The 19,464-nt window shown below is 53.3% G+C and overlaps 1 protein-coding gene across 6 annotated transcripts in view; it reads left to right on the plus strand.

Moving 5' to 3' along the window:
• ANK1 (ankyrin 1) overlaps positions 1 to 19,464 on the plus strand; it is a 201,285-nt gene that overhangs the window by 114,661 nt on the left and 67,160 nt on the right. For all 6 annotated transcript variants that reach the window (XM_045535734.1, XM_045535735.1, XM_045535736.1 and 3 more), the window contains exon 2: positions 1,122 to 1,223. In XM_045535734.1, the coding sequence (XP_045391690.1) occupies positions 1,122 to 1,223 (102 nt within the window). The remainder of the gene's footprint in view (positions 1 to 1,121; positions 1,224 to 19,464) is intronic.

The following is a 19,464-nucleotide window of genomic DNA, read 5'->3' on the forward strand; positions in this document are numbered from 1 at the left end:
TGCCTGCTGTGTGGCCCTGCACCAGTCACTTCACTCTTCAGCTCCCTCACCTGTAAAATGGGACCAGTCACACTTGCCTCTTAGGTTCCTGACACGAGGGTTAAGTGCGCAGCTGTACGTGTGCGTGTGTGTAAGTGTGTATCGCAGCTGTCCCGTGGGATCACGGGTGCTTGGGTCCCTGCTGTAACATGGCCCAGTATCTGCACGTAACCACACGCTCCTCCTGTGACCTCACGTCATCCCTAGGCACCTCGTAACACCTAAGACAATGTCACTGCTGTGTTAATAGTTGTACTGTGTTGCTTTTTTTCTATATTATTTTTTACTGTTGTGTTGTTATTTTTTTCTGGAATATTTTTGATTTGCGGTTGGTTGATGCCCCCGGTTTGACTGCATGTGTGAAGCGCTGGTAATGGTTCTTAGCACATAGTAGGTGCCATGTGCTGTTTACTTTGAAAACCCACAGAGCGGCACCAAAGAGCACACGCTGGGCTCGTCTGGTGCCCGCGCTCCCAGCTCGCGAGGCCTGGGAATGTCAGCGCGTGCCAGGCTGCGCGGAGGGGCCCTGGGGTGGGATCCCGGCCACAGGCAGGTCCCTGCTGGGTCCCCGCCAAGAGTGTCGCTCATAAAAATACCAAGAGGGGCCAGGCGCGGTGGCTCACGCCTGTAATCCTGGCACTCTGGGAGGCCGAGGCGGGTGGATTGCTTGAGCTCAGGAGTTAGAGACCAGCCTGAGCGAGACCCCCATCTCTACTAAAAATAGAAAGAAATTATCTGGCCAACTAAAAATATATATAGAAAAAATTAGCCGGGCATGGTGGTGCATGCCTGTAGTCCCAGCTACTCTGGAGGCTGAGGCAGGAGGATCGCTTAAGCCCAGGAGTCTGAGGTTGCTGTGAGCTAGGCTGACGCCACGGCACTCACTCTAGCTGGGCAACAAAGTGACACTCTGTCTCAAAAAAAAAAAAAAATACGAAGAGGAAGGGAGGCCTGGGCTCTGAGGCAGCCTCCCGTCCCGGGCCCCAGAGCAGGCCGGCGAGGGCACCGTCACGGGGGCTGGATGGGACAGTGAGGTCGTTAGCACGCAGAGGACACTCACAGCCTGCTGTCTCTCCCCACAGGCCGATGCTGCTACCAGCTTTCTGAGGGCAGCAAGATCAGGTAACTTGGACAAAGCTTTGGATCACCTGCGGAATGGGGTAGATATTAACACCTGTAACCAGGTAAGTGAGATGGGGGCGGGCCTGTCGTCCTTGCAGAGCAGCTCCTGCCTGCTGCCGTTTGCTGAGAGCTTTGAAACTGCCTCTATTAACCTTTTCCCAGTGGCCTCAAAAACCCCCAGCAGCTTCCGCCTGTGGCGGGCCATGGCCTCGGTATCGCATCCCCGCTGTGGGCCCCGCCCCGCGGAGAAGGGCCAAGGCCCGAGCAGCGTGGGTGAGACCCAAGGGCCACCCCCTGCAGCCTCCTCTCAGAAGCTGCGGTTGGTCCCTGCTCTTGTCTTAGAATATGTGGCCTTTGAATGTGGGCCGGAGGAAGGGCCTTTGAAGGGTGTTGTGTCAGTGGGGACATGAAGTCTCCTTTTTCCACCAGCGGCCTTTATGGGTTCTCAGCGGGGCTGACAGAAAACAGGCGAATGAGGACTCCCCGGGGTCGGTGCCGAGGAAGGCGGGTGTGCCGCGGGCTGAGGTGCTGGGGCAGCCCAGGGGGCTCCTCGCCCTGCAACAGGGTGGGCTGTGAAGAAACGCGATGTGTCTGGGGTGGGTCGGAGGGCTGAGAGTCGGCTTTTGGGCCAAAGATCTAGGAACTAACTGACAGAGAGGGGGAGCCCTCCGGGAAGAGGACAGGTGTGTGTGAGGCCTGGGCTGTGGATCGGTGACTTGTTGTTCTGGTTTGTTGGTATTTGCCTGCCAATGTCATTGTTTAGGTATACCTGCTAATTTAGTTTATAATTTAGAATAAATTTATCAGCTGTGACTTTTTTTTACCATCTTAACCATTGTAAAATTTGTTTTTAATTGTGATGAAATACACAACAGAGCACTTACTGTCTTAACCATGTTTAAGCACTGAGTTCAATAGTGTTAAATCCATTCACGTTGTCCAGCCACCCATCTCCAGAACGCTTTTCTTCTTGCACAGCGAGAACTCTGTCCCCGTGAGACCACTCCCCAGTTCCCCCACACCCCTGCCCCTGGCAGCCACCCTTCTCCTCTCGGTCCCCAAGAATCTGACTCCTCTGGGGACCGACCTTGTAGAAGTGGAATCCTGTGATCTTTGTCGTTCTGTGACCAAAGTCTTTCACTTAGCACAATGTCCTCAAGGTTCATCCATGTTGTAGTGGACTGAGTGGCTTTTTCAAGCCAGCAGAGGCAGATTTCCAGAACCAGGGTACGTTTTCCCGGGGCAGCCCCTGCCCCCTGCCCCTCTGTTCCCTGCTTCTCTTGACCCTGCTTAAAATGCAAGATGCTACTTGCTCTGTCCCCCAGCTGGATGCAGCTGGTCTTGGGGTGGCATAAATTCACATGAGGAGTGAGGTGTGGCACAGGACAGCAGGAGGGGTCGGGAAGCAGAGGCCCCGGCAGTGAGCATCACCGGGAGGGTGGAGCAGGGCCTGCACACTGGACCAGGAGGAGCAGGCCTCCCCCGGAAATGCCAACACCCGTGTAGCCGGCCGGGGGCTCTGCAGGGCGTCTTACCCACAGCGGGAGCTGCAGGTTGGCCTTTCGGTAGCGATTGGAACTCTGAACCCAGGTGCAGCCGCGGGTGGGGGCAGGGTGAGAGTCTTGGCCTAAGCCTGGCTCCGGAGTGGGGGTTCAGGATGTCTTACCGCCACACCCCCAAAACAGCCGCACAACCTGCAGCCGCCTTGTCCCGGACCCCCATGCGCCAGGGGCTGCTTCCTCTCTCCGCTTGGGGACCCCCTGGGCATGGAGGGACGCCTGCTCCGAGGCTTTCTTTGCCCACACTGTGGCTGGAGAGCTGACGGACACACACGGCTCTCGGTGCAGGCGGGTCGGGCCCGCAGAGGGTTCCGATTCCAGCTCTCAAAGGAATCCACTCAGCTGAAACGGGGACAGCCGAACGTGCGCAAGACTCGAGCCAGGACTCATTTTCTGTGTGAAATTGGAAGATTTTGATGACACCAGGGGAATGGCTTCGTCCTGCTTGCTCTCCTGCTGGCGGGGCCTTGGGCGTAACTGACTGTCCCTCTGCCGTCCCTCTCAGGGCACCTCCTCGGTTCAGGGGGCACCGAGAGCAGCAGGCTCCGAGACACGACTTGTGGCCCCAGTGGCTGTGAGCCCTGCTAGGGGCTGCGGGGAGGCCCCTGCCCCGGGCCGGAGATGCCGTCCTGGCCGAGCCAGCCTCTCTCAGAGGGGACGCTGCTGCAGGCGCAGAGCGAGTGTCAGCAGGGGATGGAAGGGAGGGCTCGCCCCAGTGCAGGGCTCTTCCCAGGGCTGTTCCGCCTGCGCCCAGATGTGGGTCCCGCTGCCCTGTGTCCTGTGGTCTGGCTGAGCGGTGACAGGTGGCTGCACCTGAGAGGGAGTTCGTCAGTGTTGCCTGAGGCCGGTGCGGGTTGTTGGGCTGGGCTGGCCTGTGCTCGTGAGGGGAATGCATTGGGAATGGAGACGGAGCTACACCAGCATTAAACACATCAGTGCACCCGTTGGGACAGTCCTCCCGCTTCAGAATGTGCACAGGGCTAGCCTCCTAATGGCACTTTAAAACACGCATCCATTGTTTTGAGAAGAGAAAAGCAGGCTCTTGGCCTGGGGTCACAGCTGGAGAATTTGCTTTTGGCTTCAGTCTTTGGAGCTGATGGGCCGTGCTGGCGGGAGCAGAGCAAATGCTCACCCTTACGTAAGTACCACCCTCTCAAATGGTGTGTTTCTGTGGAAAGAATATGTGCTGCTTGCCGTGACAGGAAGTAATTAAGTAGCGTGGAAAGAGGAACTCTTGGCTTATGTAAGAGACGTCTGAATATTCAGGGCAGTTTCCTTGTTGCATAGATTGTGTCTACTAATTGTTACCATCTCCGTGGTTATTACAGCTACAGGAAAGAAGAAATTCATACCTAAGAACACACATGCACACACCAGCATCTTTATATGAATGCCTCCTTTTTTTTTTCTTTTAGAGAGAGAGTCTTGCTCTGTTTCCCAGGCTGGAGTACAGTGGCGTCATCATAGCTCACTGCAGCCTTGAACTCCTGGGCTCAAGTAATCCTCCTGCCTCAGCCTCCTGAGTGGCTGGGACTGCAGGCGCACACCACCACCCTGGTGTGGTGGGCTCAGCATGCACGATGCAAATTTTTTGTAGAGACAGGGTCTTGCTTGCTCTTGCTCAGGCTGGTCTTGCACTTCTGAGCTCAAGCGATCCTCCCGCCTTGGCCTCCCAGAGTGCTGGGATGACAGGCGTGAGCCACGGCGCCCTGCTGGCGATGGCTATTGACCAAGAGGAACGGGGGTATTTCGGCAGTTAACCACCCGTGCAGCTGTACTGGTATGTCCTGGTTGACTGTCTCCCGTGCTTGTAGAAGCCACATTAGGATTCTGATCCTCACCCTGAGAGGAGAGGAAAGAGACCCCTGACTCACGTGCAGCAGTGACGTGGTGGGAGACGCTGCAAAGGCTCACGCTGGCCACCGTGTGGAGAGCAGATGGGGCCCAGCGGTGGCTCCAGGGAGCCAGTGACGAGACTGCTGCCGTAGTCCCGGGGGCCAGTGCCTGCAGCTGGGATGAGGTCGTGGCCGTGGAGACGGAGCAAAGCCAAAAGGCCTGGGTGCTGGGCTGGTGGGGAGGGCAGGGAAGGAGACGTCGGCTCTCGGCTCTCGCAGTGGGTGGGAGGTGGCGCCGTCCACTGGGACGCGGGAGGCTGGACGGGCTCAGTGTGCGGAGACGCGGGGGGTGAGGAGTGCAGCGCAGAGCGGCGTGGAGTTCCCCGTGGGGGGGCGGTGGGAATCCAGGCGGAGATGTGTAGTAAGCAATCGGATATTCGAGCCTGGAACTCAGATAAGAGGCCCGGCCCAAGGATAGATATTTGGAAGTCATTCAGCATTCGAGGAAGTCGAACTCTGGCGTTGGCTGCTGAAAACAGGGAGGAGAGGCGTGTCGACTATAGTCCCACATGTCCAGGGGGGTCATTCTGCGTGTATTTATTAAACACCACCTTTGTGCCAGGTGCTATTCTGGGTGCTGAACAGGACAGACAAAATAGTCCGTGCCCCGTGGCATTTATATGCTGGTAGAGGAGACAGACAGGAACCAAGAAGATGAACAAATGTGTGAAGTTAGCTGATGAGAAACTCCATGGAGGGGAAGGGCAAAGGACCCTGTTTGAGATGGGGTCCTCGGGGAAGCCCTCTCTAAGGAGAAGACTTTTGAGAGGCCCAACAGAAGTATGGGGAGACCGTGCAGTTTCTGGGGAACGGTGTTCTTGGAAGGGAGAAACATGTGCAAAGGCCCTGGAGCAGGCATGAGCTTTGTTTGTTGGGGACTAGCAAGAAGAGCAGTGTGGCTGGAGTGGAGTGACCGGAGGGAAGGTCATAGACAGGAGTGGGAGAGATGGCCGGGCCAGGTTGTGGTTGGAGGGCTGGCAGGCTATGGCCAGGGCTGAGTTTTGCTCCAGGGGTGACAAAGGGAGCCACTGGAAGGTGTCACATAAGAGATGATCACTTTGATTTAGGTCTCTGAGCACTTGCCCTGCCTGCTGTGTGGAGAGTAGCCATGGGGACAGGGACAAATGCCGGGGACCAGTGAGAATCCCATGGTGACCTTGGATAAGGGTGTGACGGGAGGTGGAGGAGCTGGGGGAGCCGGGGGACTCATCTCCCTAGGCTTGGAGTGTGGTCACCCTGGTGTGGCGGTCTCAGCGTGTGTGACGCCGGGCCTCTTATGCAGCCTGGGACCCGGCCATTCTGGCCATTGCAGCGACCATGTATCGGGGGCCGATTGGTTCAAGTCTCAGCTCAAAAGCCACTGTGAAGACATCCCGATCCCATAGCTTGGAGCAACCCCTGCCTGTGCAGTGTCCGTAGCTCTGTCACAGCCCAGCTGGGGCCTGCAGCGTAGCGCGGTGACGTGGAGCACGCTGTCCCTGTCCTGGGGGCTCTGGCTGTGCCCTGCTCTCCCGCAGCACCTGGCCTAGGACGGGCAGGTAGTGGGTGCTCTAGTATTTGTTTAAACAAGTGGCTACGTAACTGTGCACACAGTAGTAGCTTCATATGTCCAACTTCCAGAATTGCTGCTAGAGTATTTATAGCAAATCAAAATACTTTATTATGGAGACTGTAGCAATAAAGCAAAATGCTTTCTGGGATGAGGCATTGACTCTACACATTTACCAGGGAACCAAATCAGACGAAAACGAGAAGAGAGCAGCCCGAGCCTCTGTTCTCCGATTCCTGGAATTTTCAGGCCGGCGTGGATGTTGCACTGTGACCTCGAGCTATGTAACTCCAGGGGCAAAAAGCTTCCCTAGTTTTCTGTTCTATTCTTATAACTCGGACAAGTGCTGGCTCACATGGCCTTCCTGATAGGAGAGAAAGAAGTTGAGACCCCAGAAGGAATTTCCCACCAAAAAGAGAGAAGCCTGTCCCCGGCAGCTCCGGCAGAAGGCAAAGGGCTAAAGCAAGGCCTTCCTGGAGCACCCAGTCACCCAGCCCTCCACCTGGCTTATTTTTCTCCGTAGTACTTGTTATTTAACACTACCTGCTTTTTATGCATTTCTGTGTCTGCTTATTTTTGTCTTCTCCACTAAAATGTAGGCACCTTCTGGCGAGAGGACTTGGTTTTATCCAGTGCTCTGTCCCAGGGCCCTGCGGGGTGGGGAGCAGCCTCCTGAACCCAGTCTGCAGACTGAGGAACAAGCGCGGGGCGGCACAGGCGGCCATAGCCACGCGTGGTAAGGGCATGTGTTTTGCACGTCGTCCTGCAGCTCCGTCACTCTGCCGGCATCGCCTGGTGAAAGAGCGCGTACTTAGGGTAGTGACTCTTCTGCAGTAACCATGGCCCAGATGCTGGCCTTACCCACGAGGCAAGTGCACGGCAGTATCTGCTGCGGCAGCCAGAAGCTCCATCCTCTGAACGACCACAGGAACACGAACATTTTCCGGGCTGAAACCCGAAGCCATGCCGGTCCGTGATGTGTCCTAAATTTCCACATGTCCATCGGGAGGCCCACCGCTGGGGGGTTCTTGTTTACCCGGAAGGTAGGGCGTTGGCATTTGGGATGAATGGAGCACTTACAAGGGTAATTTTTGCTGCAGAGTAATCTCTTGTACAGCGGCCAAATGCCAAGTGTTTAGATCAGGATTTGCTGGGTTCTGGTGATTGTGGTAATTATGACCTTTCCAAGTTACAGGATCTTAGAGCTTAGAGGAGCTCACAGCATTCAGCTCTCACCCGGTAGCTCAGGAAACCAAGGTCTAGAGGTTACTCCTGAATATCCTGTGCTTGACGGCTTTGCATTTGGTGAGACTGGCTTCTGCATGAAGTTTCTCTGCTCTTCATTTATTCCACAAATGGGTACTGACTACTTACAATGTCCGTGTGCCATGTTAGAGGCTGGGGCTGACCAAGAGGAATAAATTCATGCCCTGCTTTCAAAGGACTCAAAAGCAGGTAAAGAAGTCTGGCTTACAAATTGTGTTTTCTTTTTGTTTTTGTTTTTTTTTTGAGACAGGGTCTAGCTCTGTTGCCCAGGCTGTAGTGCAGTGGCTTGGTCATAGCTCACTGCAGCCTCAAACTCAGGTGAGCTCAGGGAGCTCAGGCGATCCTCCCACCTCTGCCTCCCAAGTAGCAGGGACTACAGGTGTGCACCACCACACCCTGCTAATTTTAAAAATTTTTTTATAGAGATGGAGTCTCACTGTGTTGTCCAGGCTGGTCTTGAATTCCTGGCTACAAGTGATCCTCCCTCCTCAGCTTTCCCCAAGTGCTGGGATGAGAGGCGTGAGCCACTGCGCCTGGCCAGTGTTCTACATGCCGTCTAGAAGGAGCGCAGGGGATGTTTTCATCCATTCATTCAACAAATACTTTTTGAGCAGCAGCTCAGTATGCCAGGTGCCAGCCAGTCAAAGGTCATAGTTTAGTGCCTGCTCCCACCTTGCTTCTAGCCTGGGGGTAGTGGGGGTCAGGTCAGAGAAAGGTGTTGAAGGAAGAATGGGAGTCCCCAGGTAGAGAGCTGGGAAAGTGCTGTGAGAAGGAACCGACTGCAGAGGCAGGAGGTGGAGGGGAATGAGGGCAGGGGTCAGGGGCTGGGGTCATTGAAGTGAAAGAGGCTCAGGATGGTGGTGATTTGCTCGGGAGGTTATATCTAGATCCACATAGGTAGAGAGCCTGGTACTCCTCTCTGTCATCTTCTTTTTCTTAGGAACTCTCGGCAGGCACAGAAACGTGCATCCACTGCTTAGGTCCCCATCCCCCCGCACCCCAGCACTCACACAGAAAGCCTTCCTACTGTGACAGTGCGGCAGCACGAGGCCTTCCTAAGGCTTGCTGCCTTGGCTCAGCTCCAGAATAGTGCTGAGGATGAGAGAAGAATGTGCTCTTGCAGCCCCCCCTGGGAAAGTGGTGTTCTGTGGTGTGCCGGGAACCGGACAAGTGGCTGATGCCGTACCTGGCACTGGGAGTTCTTCTGAGGTTCTGGTTCCCACTAGGAAAGGCATTAGTGAAAAAGATGGAATTTGAAGACTTCCATCCCTTGAATTATTTTAAGTAGGTAACTTTCTTTTGCATCTTAACAGGAAATAAGCTGTTTGATGTTTGTATTATTACTCTGACCAGTGGACAACTGTAAAGTAAGTTGATTACTTGTCACAAGTCAGAGTGACCCACGGTGTCTGATAATCACAGGTTGCTGTTCCGCAGCGTCTCTGCTGACCAGAGCCTGTCCCCAGGCAGGGCCACTTTTAATGCTCACCTCACCCCAAGAGTTGGTAGAGCAGGTGCTTGACAAGGGAGGGAGGCTCAGAGAGGTGAAGTCTTCCTGAACCAGTGCTGGACGCGGCCTGAGTCTCTGTGCTGTGCCCGGAAGCTGGGTTTGAGACGAAGAGCAGAGTCGATATTCCTCTGGGTGGTCTGTCCCTGGACCAGTTTCATTTTCCCTTCCTTTGCAGCGAAGGAAGAGTCAATTGGCCAGTTCAGTTACATAAAGATGTCCATTTGTAGTGACAACGGGGACATCTCTGGGATACTAGGGACTAGGATAAAGATGATCAGCTTCTCCAAGAATGATACAGAACACGTTGCAAGGAAAGCACACCCTCCGAGCTCTACTTTATGGTTTGATTGCTATGAATTTACAGTATAAAGACCAGATGTGTTATTCTTAGTCTTGAGCGACTAAGCAAAATGACAGGCCTGTGTGTGTGGCAAGTTGCATGAATGTGCATTCAATTCTGCAAACTCTTAGGGAAAACGCTGTGTGCGCCAGGCTTCGTGCTGGGACCTGACTGCAAAGGTGAGGAAAACACAGGACCTCCAAACATCCAGGCCTTTGGGACAGACAGACACAGAGCAGATAAATGCCCTGCTTGATGGGGGCCTGACAGAGTTACCAAGGGCCGACGTTTGATCGGGGCCCTGCAGACGCTGTGCGTCCCCGGCTGTGGGGGAACACGCTGGCTGCCAGTGCCCGCCTGCTAACCGGAGAGACTGCATGTGGATCGGCCTGTGATTGTTTACATTTGACTGTGAATTCCTGGATACAAACTTTTTTTTTTTTTTGGTGTTTTTGACAGTGTTTCTCTGATTTTAATGGTTTTGTGTTTTCAAATTTAACAACAAAACTAATACGTGATGGTGGTTTAAAAATCCGAACTCCACAGCGATAGATAAACTCTGAAAGTATCGCCCTACTCCCCACGCCCAAATGACTGTGGACAGTTTGGTGTGAATCTCCTCATACTTTTTTTCCATATATGTGAAACACATATCTTAGCTGTTTCCTGTGAGCTGTTACTTTGTTTTATTCTTAGGATGGTGGAATTCAGAGGAAACTAGGAGATCAGAGCAGTTCTGTCATTGGAAGATACCTAGATGGAGCCTGGGGGGTGACCCAGGAGGAGGACAGTTTTGAGGTCCGGGGTTCTTTCCTGCAAACCCCTCTGACTGTGTTCTGAAGGTCTGGTTCATCTTTTTTTTCTTAAAGGAGTACCAAGATCTCAGGCATGAACACTCTTTCTAGTCCACAGGAGATATTCTTAGCTGCTGAGCTTAATTTCGGAGTCCTGTTCTCTCATTAGCTTGAGCCACACTTTCCTCTGTGCCCCCCAGGGCCCGGCAACTTCTGCAGCTGCTTTGCGGCCGAGGGACAGAGGTTCTCAGTGCGCAGGGCTGCAGCTGCACCGTCAGAGTAGAAAGGAGGCGATCTGAGGTGGATTCATTTCCTTGCAGAGCTCTGAAATAATTATGGGCTCTTTTAAAAAAAATAAAATAATAATGAAAAGGCTGAGAATGGTTTTCCTCCTCCTGAGAACCTAGTAAGCTGAGTCTGAGCAGCTGCGGGTGCAGGTTGCAGTGAAGCAAGCCGGGAGGATGCCAGCGCTGCGGCCTCCTCTGCACCACCTCCTTCTGAGCGCGCTTCCCTCCCAGTTTCCTCTCGTGTTTGTCTTTCCTGTCCCTAGACAAGAGACAGGTCTGCAAAGGACATACGGGGTGGTTTTCCGCCAGGGTTATGGTGGTTGCCTCGGCTCAGTCTGGCTTCTGATTGATTAGAGGCCAGGATCGTATATTTTTAGCAGACCTTTCCCTCCAAGCAGTCCCTGGGGAGCCACAAACGATGTGGGTTGGAGAGAGGCTGCAGGTGGGGCCAGGCCCCGCAGAACGACGCCTGCCCTCCAGAAGACGCGCCCCGTCCGCGGCCTCCGCGCGGGCTGAGGGCTGGCTCCTCCGCGTGGTTTGGCGGCGCTCCGGGGTTTCCCTCCTGCAGTCATATGGGAGCCCTAGTAAAGGTCACGCCCCCTGGGCCTTTTAAAGATAGGACGGCCGCCCAGCTACTCGGGAGACTGAGGCAGGAGGATCGCCTGAGCAGGAGTTCGAGGCTACAGTGCGCCATGACAGCGCCTCCTGTGACGAGCCGCTGCACGCCAGCCGGGGCCACATAGCAAGACCCTGTCTCTAAAAATAAAAAGTAAAAAAAACCACCAAAGAAATAGGACAGGCGAATGCGGTCGGACCTTCCCCTTGGCTCTGAGTCCCTGGTGTGTGGACACCGTAGGAGCCCAGAGCTACCCCATGGCTGCCTTTCCCTCCCAGCAGCCTCTGCGGCTCCCAGCACCGCTCCCCTCCCTCCCGTCGGAAAGGTTTGTTTAACAGTTGGGAACCTATAGAAGGGTTGCGAGAGCAGTACAAAGAATTCCTCACCTTCCTCGCCCGGTCCCTGTGACTGTCACTGCCCTGGGGTGTGTCTCCCCGTCCCCTGTCTGTAACACAGGGTGCGTTCTCCGCCCGCCCGGCAGACCAGTGCGCACAGCACGAAAGTGAGGGCGCTTAAGTCAGCGTGGCCCCCCGCAGTCCCCTCCCGCCATCACTGTCTTCATCCCTCCCCCTTTCCACCGTTTTTCTCTCTTTCCCTCTGTTTCAGAAGTCTTCCCAGGAACATCCTTTGTACTTAGTTGTCATGTCTCGTCAGTCACCTCGGTCTGGAATGGCCCCTGTCTCTGCCTGACGCGTGCTTTCGGCTGTTTCCGTCTGTAGTTGCAACTCAGCTGTCTGTCCCACGCTTCCTCGTGGCCAGACTGAGGCGTAGCGTTGGCAGGAACACCCCTCCCACCCCTGGTGACATTAATCTTCGTCACCAGGTAAAGTTAGTGCCTGCCACGTTTTCCTATGGCAAAATCATCAATGTTCCCTTTGTACGGGGGGAGGGAAATACCGTGATCTGTGCCAATCTCTGTTGCTCATCAGCCTGCCAGCCCCCAGCCGGGCGTCCAGACTTCTGCCTGTGTCGCCTCTGCCACAACGGTTCCAAAGCAGGACTCTCCATTTCTGACCTTTCTCCCACACAGATGAGCTGGCGTTCCCCTGAAGGATACGCTTTTCCTTCTCCCCCACTGACTGACCTTTTCCTATGCGTCTACACCTGTTTGGACTCGTGGACTCCTGTTGGGTGGGCTTTCACCTGATACTCTCGCGATTTATGTTAATGTTCAAATCTGCATTAGTTCAATAGCAGCCCTTTCAGTAGGTTGGCTTCTTTGACCTTTGACATGTCGCGCTGTTCTCTGAGCATTTTCTTACTTTCTGCCCCAAGCTGTGCTCTTTCCACCCAGCCTTGGGTCAGTCGATTCTCCAGGGACCGCTGGTTTCTGTTAGGGGAGGGTGGTGCTTAGACACCGAAACCACCTCACTCGTGTGCCCACTGCTCCTGGTGGTGGCATGTCTGTGTGCGCGTATGCAGCTGTGGAGCCGTTTCTACATCTATCTGTGTATGTCTGTTTCCAGAATCAGTGAGGGCATATCGGCACTTCCTGTTCTAGTCCAGCTCCCGGGGCTCTCCCTGGCCTTTCCTCTCCTCCTTGCTGTAAACCCTCAGAGAGTGGGAAGCCGGACTGCCGCTGCCCCTGTTGTCTTCAACCTGGTTACTTACTTGCTCAACACGACAACCTCCCGACCACCCCAGTCACCCCTGCCTCCCAGACCCCAGGTGCACTGCCACCCGTCCCCGCAGGCCGTCCCTTCTGCGCCCGCCCTGGTGCCCAGAGGCCCACATGCCCCAGGCAGGGAGGGCAGGAGAGGAGAGGAAGGACGGGAAGGACGGTGCAGTGGTGCTTGTTCACCTTTGATTTCATTTCTGTGTGGGCTGAGAACGTCATGCAGGCGATCAGAGGAAAGGAGTCAAGGTCCGTGCTGCTCTGGAACTTTTCTCCACGCCCGTTTCTGCGCTCGTGTCTCCTGCAGGCGCACCGTAGTCAAGGCGCTGTCCTCCTTCCGTCCCGCCATCGCCTCTGCCTCCTTTGGCTTCCACGGTCTTTGCCTTCCGCTCTCCCCACTCCCTCTCTCTTTCCCACCGGCGTCAGGATCTGGCGTAGGGATGGCAGTCACTTCAGTCCTCTCCATCCTCCGCACAGCCCTGCAGACCTGCAGATACTCTGTGGCGTGGTCTGGCTCCACGCAGTAGGAGAGCCAAGGTCATGGATGCGCAGCTGGTTGCTATTCGGGGAATTACACTTCTGTAACATCGAGTGTAATACTTACCTTCTCTAGACAGGTATGACAAACTCAATAGAGAATCCAGGTTGAATAGGAACGTGGGGTATTAAATATAAAAATCCTCTATGTCCTTATCAGAGGCCAGATCTTCCAACTGGATCTCCAGTGTCATGCCGGGGTAGAATCATCTAGACATTTCTCTCCCCACCTCTCTTTTTGTCCACTCTGGGAGCCTCAGACCTCTTGGTCTCTCTGCCCTGTGACTGGGCTTATTCTTCCCAGGACTTCAGTCCTTTCCTCCCCAGAGCTTCCCCTGGCCCCATCCCATTGCCTCTGGGCCTGGCTAGATGGCCGGGAGCTCATCTGATGAGACGCAGTAATAACGAGGTGGCAGGTGTTGACGAGGGGAGAGGTCATGCTTCCTGGATACAACCTAAGTCCTCTGGAAACACTGCTTAGCTCAAGGAAGGGACTTGGGGGTTGAAGCAGTGAGTTTCGGGAGGTGTGGGGTGGCGAGGGGCCAGGGGCCTGGCGGTCCTCAGTCACGGGAGCTGGCCTGAGCCTGCCTGCTCTCTGGAGGCAGGGCCAGCTGTGAGCCACGAGGCGGGCGGGCTGTGCTCGTGAGGATGCCAGCAGCAGCTTCCGAGCTGTTCTTGCAATTTTCAGAGAGATGTAGGATTTCAGGACACCAAGACCTTTCTATTTAGAGCCCTTCCTCAGCTCTTGCAGGATAAGAGTTAAATTCCTGTGACATGTCTGCTGCATTCGTGCGTTTGGAAATCAGTTAGTGCAACTGGGGCAAACAGAGGAGCTAAACAGAGGAGTAATTTACTGAGAACAAATGTCTGGAATCTTGTATTTTGCCAGTGGAATTTCTCACAGTTGGTATAAGAAAATACTCCAAATTAAATCATTCAGGCTGAATGTGACTTTTTTTTGTCTTCTTACAAATGTTAAAAAGAAACACAGCCTGGCTGAGATCTCCTTCCCCTCCCGTCAGACAGATTGCTTTTCAGAAAAAGCCTCTAAATTGACATTTTACCTGAAAAAGAGCAAAGGCAAATAGGAAAACTCCAGGTGTGTGTGCTTGGCATGAATATTTTTGCCAAAAAGAGCCTACAAGAGTTATCTGCTGTTTTAGGGCCACGTGGAGCGAGCTCGGACGGGGCCCGCTGGCCTCGGAGGCTCAGCGTGGGGCGGGGCGGGCGGCTGTGAGCAACAGCGCTCTCCCCTCACCCCGAGAAAGTGCGCCGCAGTCTGCACGGTGAGGATCTTTCCGGAGCCCGTCACAGGGCCGCGGTAGCAAGGCAGCCAAGCGCACTGAACTCCGAAGAGGGCAGGGCCCTGCGGCTTTGGCAGAGGACAGGAGGAAGAGCCACCGAGCAAACCGAAATCTTAACAACTGCTTAAGGCCTGACGTGGCCGGTGTGTCTGGAGTGAGCTTTTCTCCACAGGCCTCCGTGGCTGCTCCTGAGAAATCCTGGGATGTGGCAGGAGACGAGCGGGAGGCCCCTCGGCACAGGTGGGGAGGTGACTGGTGGCTGCGGCTGCAGGGGCGGAGGGAACAGACACACAGCCTTGCTGCTCCCCAGACTCTTCCCTCAGATCAAACCCTCTCACCTTCAGGCCGTAGACGCAGGGGAGGAACAGAAACAAACCGCCTCCGCCTGTGGGGGCAGGGTGGGCAACATTCCTGCCAAAGGTTCATGCTGCCGCAGGAAGGTAGAGGCAGCCCCCCTGCACTCCAGGAGAGGGGCAGGGACCTGTCTTGGGCCCAGGATCCCACGCCAATCACAAGCAGAGGTCCGTGGCTGCTGGGCGAGGGGCGAGAAACTCCCACCCCAGACCAACACAGATGAGGCAGGTTTTGCTGCCACAGAGGAGAGGGAAGGAATGCTAAACAAATTTTAAAATTGAAAAAAAATCCCACCTTTGAGGACCAGGTTCACAGAGCCTGCCTAAGACCAAAGCTGGACCAAGGCCAAAGAGAACTTGTGTGTTCCCACCAGCCCTGCATTCTGTGACAGGGACGAGCAGGCCACTGCTGTGGGAGGCCCTGGCATGCAGCAGGGGCTGGAAGCTGGGGGGTCAGGAACTCAGCAAAACCTCTGGCACCCCAGAGCCAACTCACAGCTCAAGATGATGGCAGCCAAGCTCTAGAGGAATATTCAGGCTGGGGTGCACTGAAGATACCAATAAAACCCAAACCCAGGCCAACCCTGACCAGACCGACTCAGCCTCCCCACCTCAACACTGACAACGTCACAGAAGAAGAGGCATGTCCATTTCCAGCCATAAGTACTATTTACCTCAGTCCCTGCTCTCCTGCTCTCCTACATATGACGTCTGGCATTCACTTAAAAATCATCTCATACACAGCAAAGTAGAGAAAACAGAACAAAAAAAAAAAAAAAAAAAGAAGAAGAAGAAGAAGCATTGTCAAGAGAAAAAGCAATCAAGAGAACCAGACTCAGAGATGACCAAGATACGGGAACTATTAGGTGGACTTCAAACTAACTACAATTAATGTGTTAAAGGATCTGGTGGGGAAAGTGGATGACATTCATGAGAAGATACAGAATTTCAGCAGGGAGATGGAAACTGTAAGAAAGTCAAATGAAATGCTAGAATTAAAAAACACTTTCTTAGCAATGAAGAATTTCTTCAGTAGCCTTGTCAGTAGACTAGACACAGCTGAGGAGAGAATCAAGAACTTGAAGATAAGTCAAGAGAAATTAATCAAATTGAAACAAAAGAGACAAAAAGAGTAGAGAAAGAAAAACAAAACAGAGCACCAAGAGCTGGGGGGGGGGGGCAACATCAACTGATTTACCACATGTGCAGTTGGAGTCCCAGAAGGACGTGTCTGTGGGAAGAGGAATCTAGCAAGCAGCAGTTTCCCCCAAGGGAAAGCCATGTGATTAAAAAGTAGCCAAAAGTCGTTATTGCTTTGCTCCCCAATTTCTAATTTAGCTGAAGCATTTACTGTTATATTCTCCCACTTCCTTCTTGCTTATCTTCTACCTCCTGTTATTTGAGGGAAGAAATATGTGATTTATCCCAACTCCATTCTCTTCCACAGCTGTCTGCTGTTTGGCACAAGAGCAGTGGCTGTGAATGATGGTGAGATAGGGTAGCTTTTAGCAACCAACTTAAATTTGAGTTATCTAAAATAAAACACGCGATTCCCTATTTTGAAGAGGTGGTAAATTATAGTTCATCTCTGTCCTTAGTTACAGCTAAGAACAAATAGCACACAGGATTTGCACTCCTCTTCCCCCTTCTCATTTGAGCAATAAAAAAATCTGCTTAAATAAAAAGTAAGTATTAAATATGGCACTTACCCTCAGAACTCTCTTTTTTGGTTATTGGAAGCAGTCTCCTGCATGGACTGTTGTGCACTTAGTAAGTTGACTGTACGAGCTCCTTAGCGCGTATGTACAAGAGATCAGTTTCCAGGCATTCAGCAGTCCTAGTGCCAGATGGAGCTGCTGGCTGCCCAGGCACTGAGTGAGACCAGTTGCTGAAGACTTGCTGCTGGGGGTCTGGGTGCTTGTGCATCTCTTGTGTTCACATGTTTCATGAAAGGAGGAAGAGAGCACTTGGTGAGAAGGGCTGGGAGCGTATTTTAGCTTATGGGTTTAGAGCCTAAACTCAGACCCGGCTTCTCATCTTGCTGCTGTTAATGAACTTGCAGCCCTGGCTTTGTGCACACTTGCTCTGTGAAGCTTTCTGGACCTTCTTGGCAGAGTAACTCCCTTCTCCTCTGTGCTGCATCTAATCCTATACATGCCATTTTGGGTTTTTCACATGATTTTGCATTTATTTTTTATGCGCCAGTTTTCCCTGCAAAACGGAATTCTTCAAGGGAAGGGATTTGTGTTTTATTCATTTCTAGAAAAGAATAGGTTCTCAATAAATGTTTATTGAATTGGATTAAGTAACTGCACAGCGTTAGGTGGCAGCAGTGTCCATAACTGCAGTTGAGACACATGTTTGTGACAGTCCTTTCCATGTGCGATGGCGTTGGGCATTCAGTCCCTGCGCCTTCTTGCATGCCTCTGACGAGCCGCGCCGAGGGCTTTGATTTGGTGGCTCTGCTGTGGACAGTGGGTTCAGATCATCACAGTAATAGACTTGGAAGTTACTTAGGGTTACTATATTGAAAACAAATTAATCAAGTGAGAAAAAAACCTTTAAATCATGAAGAAGAAAGAGATCATTGAACTAGGATCTGGGTGGAGGGCGAGCAACTGTGAGCGATGCAGACAGGCCCTTCCCTGTTGAAGTTCCTTCCCTTCTGCCGGGAGTGCAGCTTCGAGAGGAAGGCCTGGGGCCCAGGGAGGGAGGCAAAGGGGCTTTCTGTGGACCAGGGCAGCGAGTAAAACCCTGGAGATCAATTGCAGAGGTCATGACCAGACCCAGGTGGATGATTATCCTGAGTGAGCGTTAGCTCTAAGCTTCCTGGTAATCAAAAAAGGGAAACCATGTTTTCATTATCTGATAAAAAGAAACACACTAGTTCCTGGGGGGGGCGGGAACCAAACCTTTCTTTCCTGGGAAATTCACATTGGCTCTGTGTGTCTGAGCCGTAGAAGGACTGTGTGACCTCAGCTAAGCACTTGACTACTCTGGACCTTAGTTTCCTCAGCTGGAGATGAAAGGGCAGGCTCAGGGCTCCCTAGTATCCCTCTGAGTACAGCACTCTCCGGCCAGTGTATCCAGAATCCCTCTGGACCGAGATCCTGACGCGGCTCCAAAGAGCAGGGACCAGCCACCCCGAGCATCAGCAGTGAACATTAGCTGTTTTCCTTCCAGGCTTGCCGACATTCGGCACCAGCGAATGCTCATCAGAGTGACTTGCTGCCCAGGCAAGCACTAAACCCCTGCAGTCAGCACCACGGCCAGTCCACGTTGGTTGTGGCCACTGCCGGGGGGAGGGGGGGGGTGCAGTGCGCAGCCTACAGCAGCTGCTACGCCTGTCCTGCAGCGCACACACCACCCAGTTCCCTCACAGTACTGGGAACCTTCTAGATGAGGCAGCGGCTGGGTCTGAAGAGGGGCTCGCAGAGGCGCTGTGTGTGCCCCGATAAAGATAGCCGTGCTCCTGGGGGAGCAGGGACCCCTCCCGTGCACAGCCACCCCAGGGAGGCGGTTCCAGATGCAGAGCTTCGGGGAGTGGTTCCGGCTCCCAGCACCAGTCACTTGACAAATAGCTTCCAGTGACTTTGTGTTTTGCAAATTGAGTTGACAGGAATTGGTTTCTGTCTGCCTGTGCTCTTCCCAACCCCAGATTCCTGTTGCCACAGACTTTCTCCCTTTCTGTTACTGAAACGGGCTCTGACCTAGCTTTGATCTGATCAACTCATTCACACCGGGGTGTGAGGAATTCACACAGCCTGGGATCTTACAGTGAATGGTGTACAAAAACCTGCAAGAGGAGGAAATCTAAAGGCAGTTTTCAGGCATCTGCAGGAGGAAATATTTGGTGGACACCCCCCCCAAGGTTGGCTGTGCCCACAGGCAAAGATGTGGCCAGCTGCACAGCCAGACCTAAATAGGAGGTAGGCAAAGTCGCCTTTGCAGCCCCTCTCTCTGCCCTGACACCCAGGGCACCTGTTATACTTGCCCTGTCCAGTCCTCTACATAAAGGGATTCTGTATACCTTCCAGGTGAATCTTCTCTGCTGGTTATAGCAAAACAATAGGGCTAATTTGTTAAGGGGTTAATACATGAGTACTCCAGGGTAGAGTATTTGTGTTTCAACAGGAATCTCCTGAAAGTGATGCCCTGACACAAAGGGAGAGTTGGAATTTCAGGAACTCAGGGTGGGGCTGTGGAGATCCTCGGGGGCAGGTGAGCCAGGGACCCCCTTATTACACCCACAGCTGCCAGGCCCATGCAGCTTGGTGGTGAGAGTCTTTGTGATAATGAAGAGTCTGCAGTGGCTCGGAAGCCCCCTCTGGAAAGAATGTGCTGGAACAGAGTTGATCAAAATGTGAGGAGTGGGAGGGGAGGAGAGAACTGTTGGCAGGGAAGGAGAACAGGAACAAAACAGAAAAGCCGGGGACAGAGGTTGCTCACTGAGTAAAACCATTCTCTGTGTGGAGCCCAGATCTCATCTCTTGGAACTGGGAGTCCGTTCCTTCATGCTGGAATTATTGGTGGCTCTTGATAGCACTCTTTGATGTCAGCTCTTGCCAGAAGGTTTCAAGACTTTTAAGTGCAAGGATCAGAAGACCAGGAAGTATGACACTGATTAAAACTTGAACTGCTTTCCACAGAGCACAGTTGTGGTTTCACCAGATGTGGC

The sequence above is a fragment of the Lemur catta genome, chromosome 22 (genome assembly GCF_020740605.2).
Source record: "Lemur catta isolate mLemCat1 chromosome 22, mLemCat1.pri, whole genome shotgun sequence".
NCBI classification, from domain to species: domain Eukaryota; kingdom Metazoa; phylum Chordata; class Mammalia; order Primates; family Lemuridae; genus Lemur; species Lemur catta.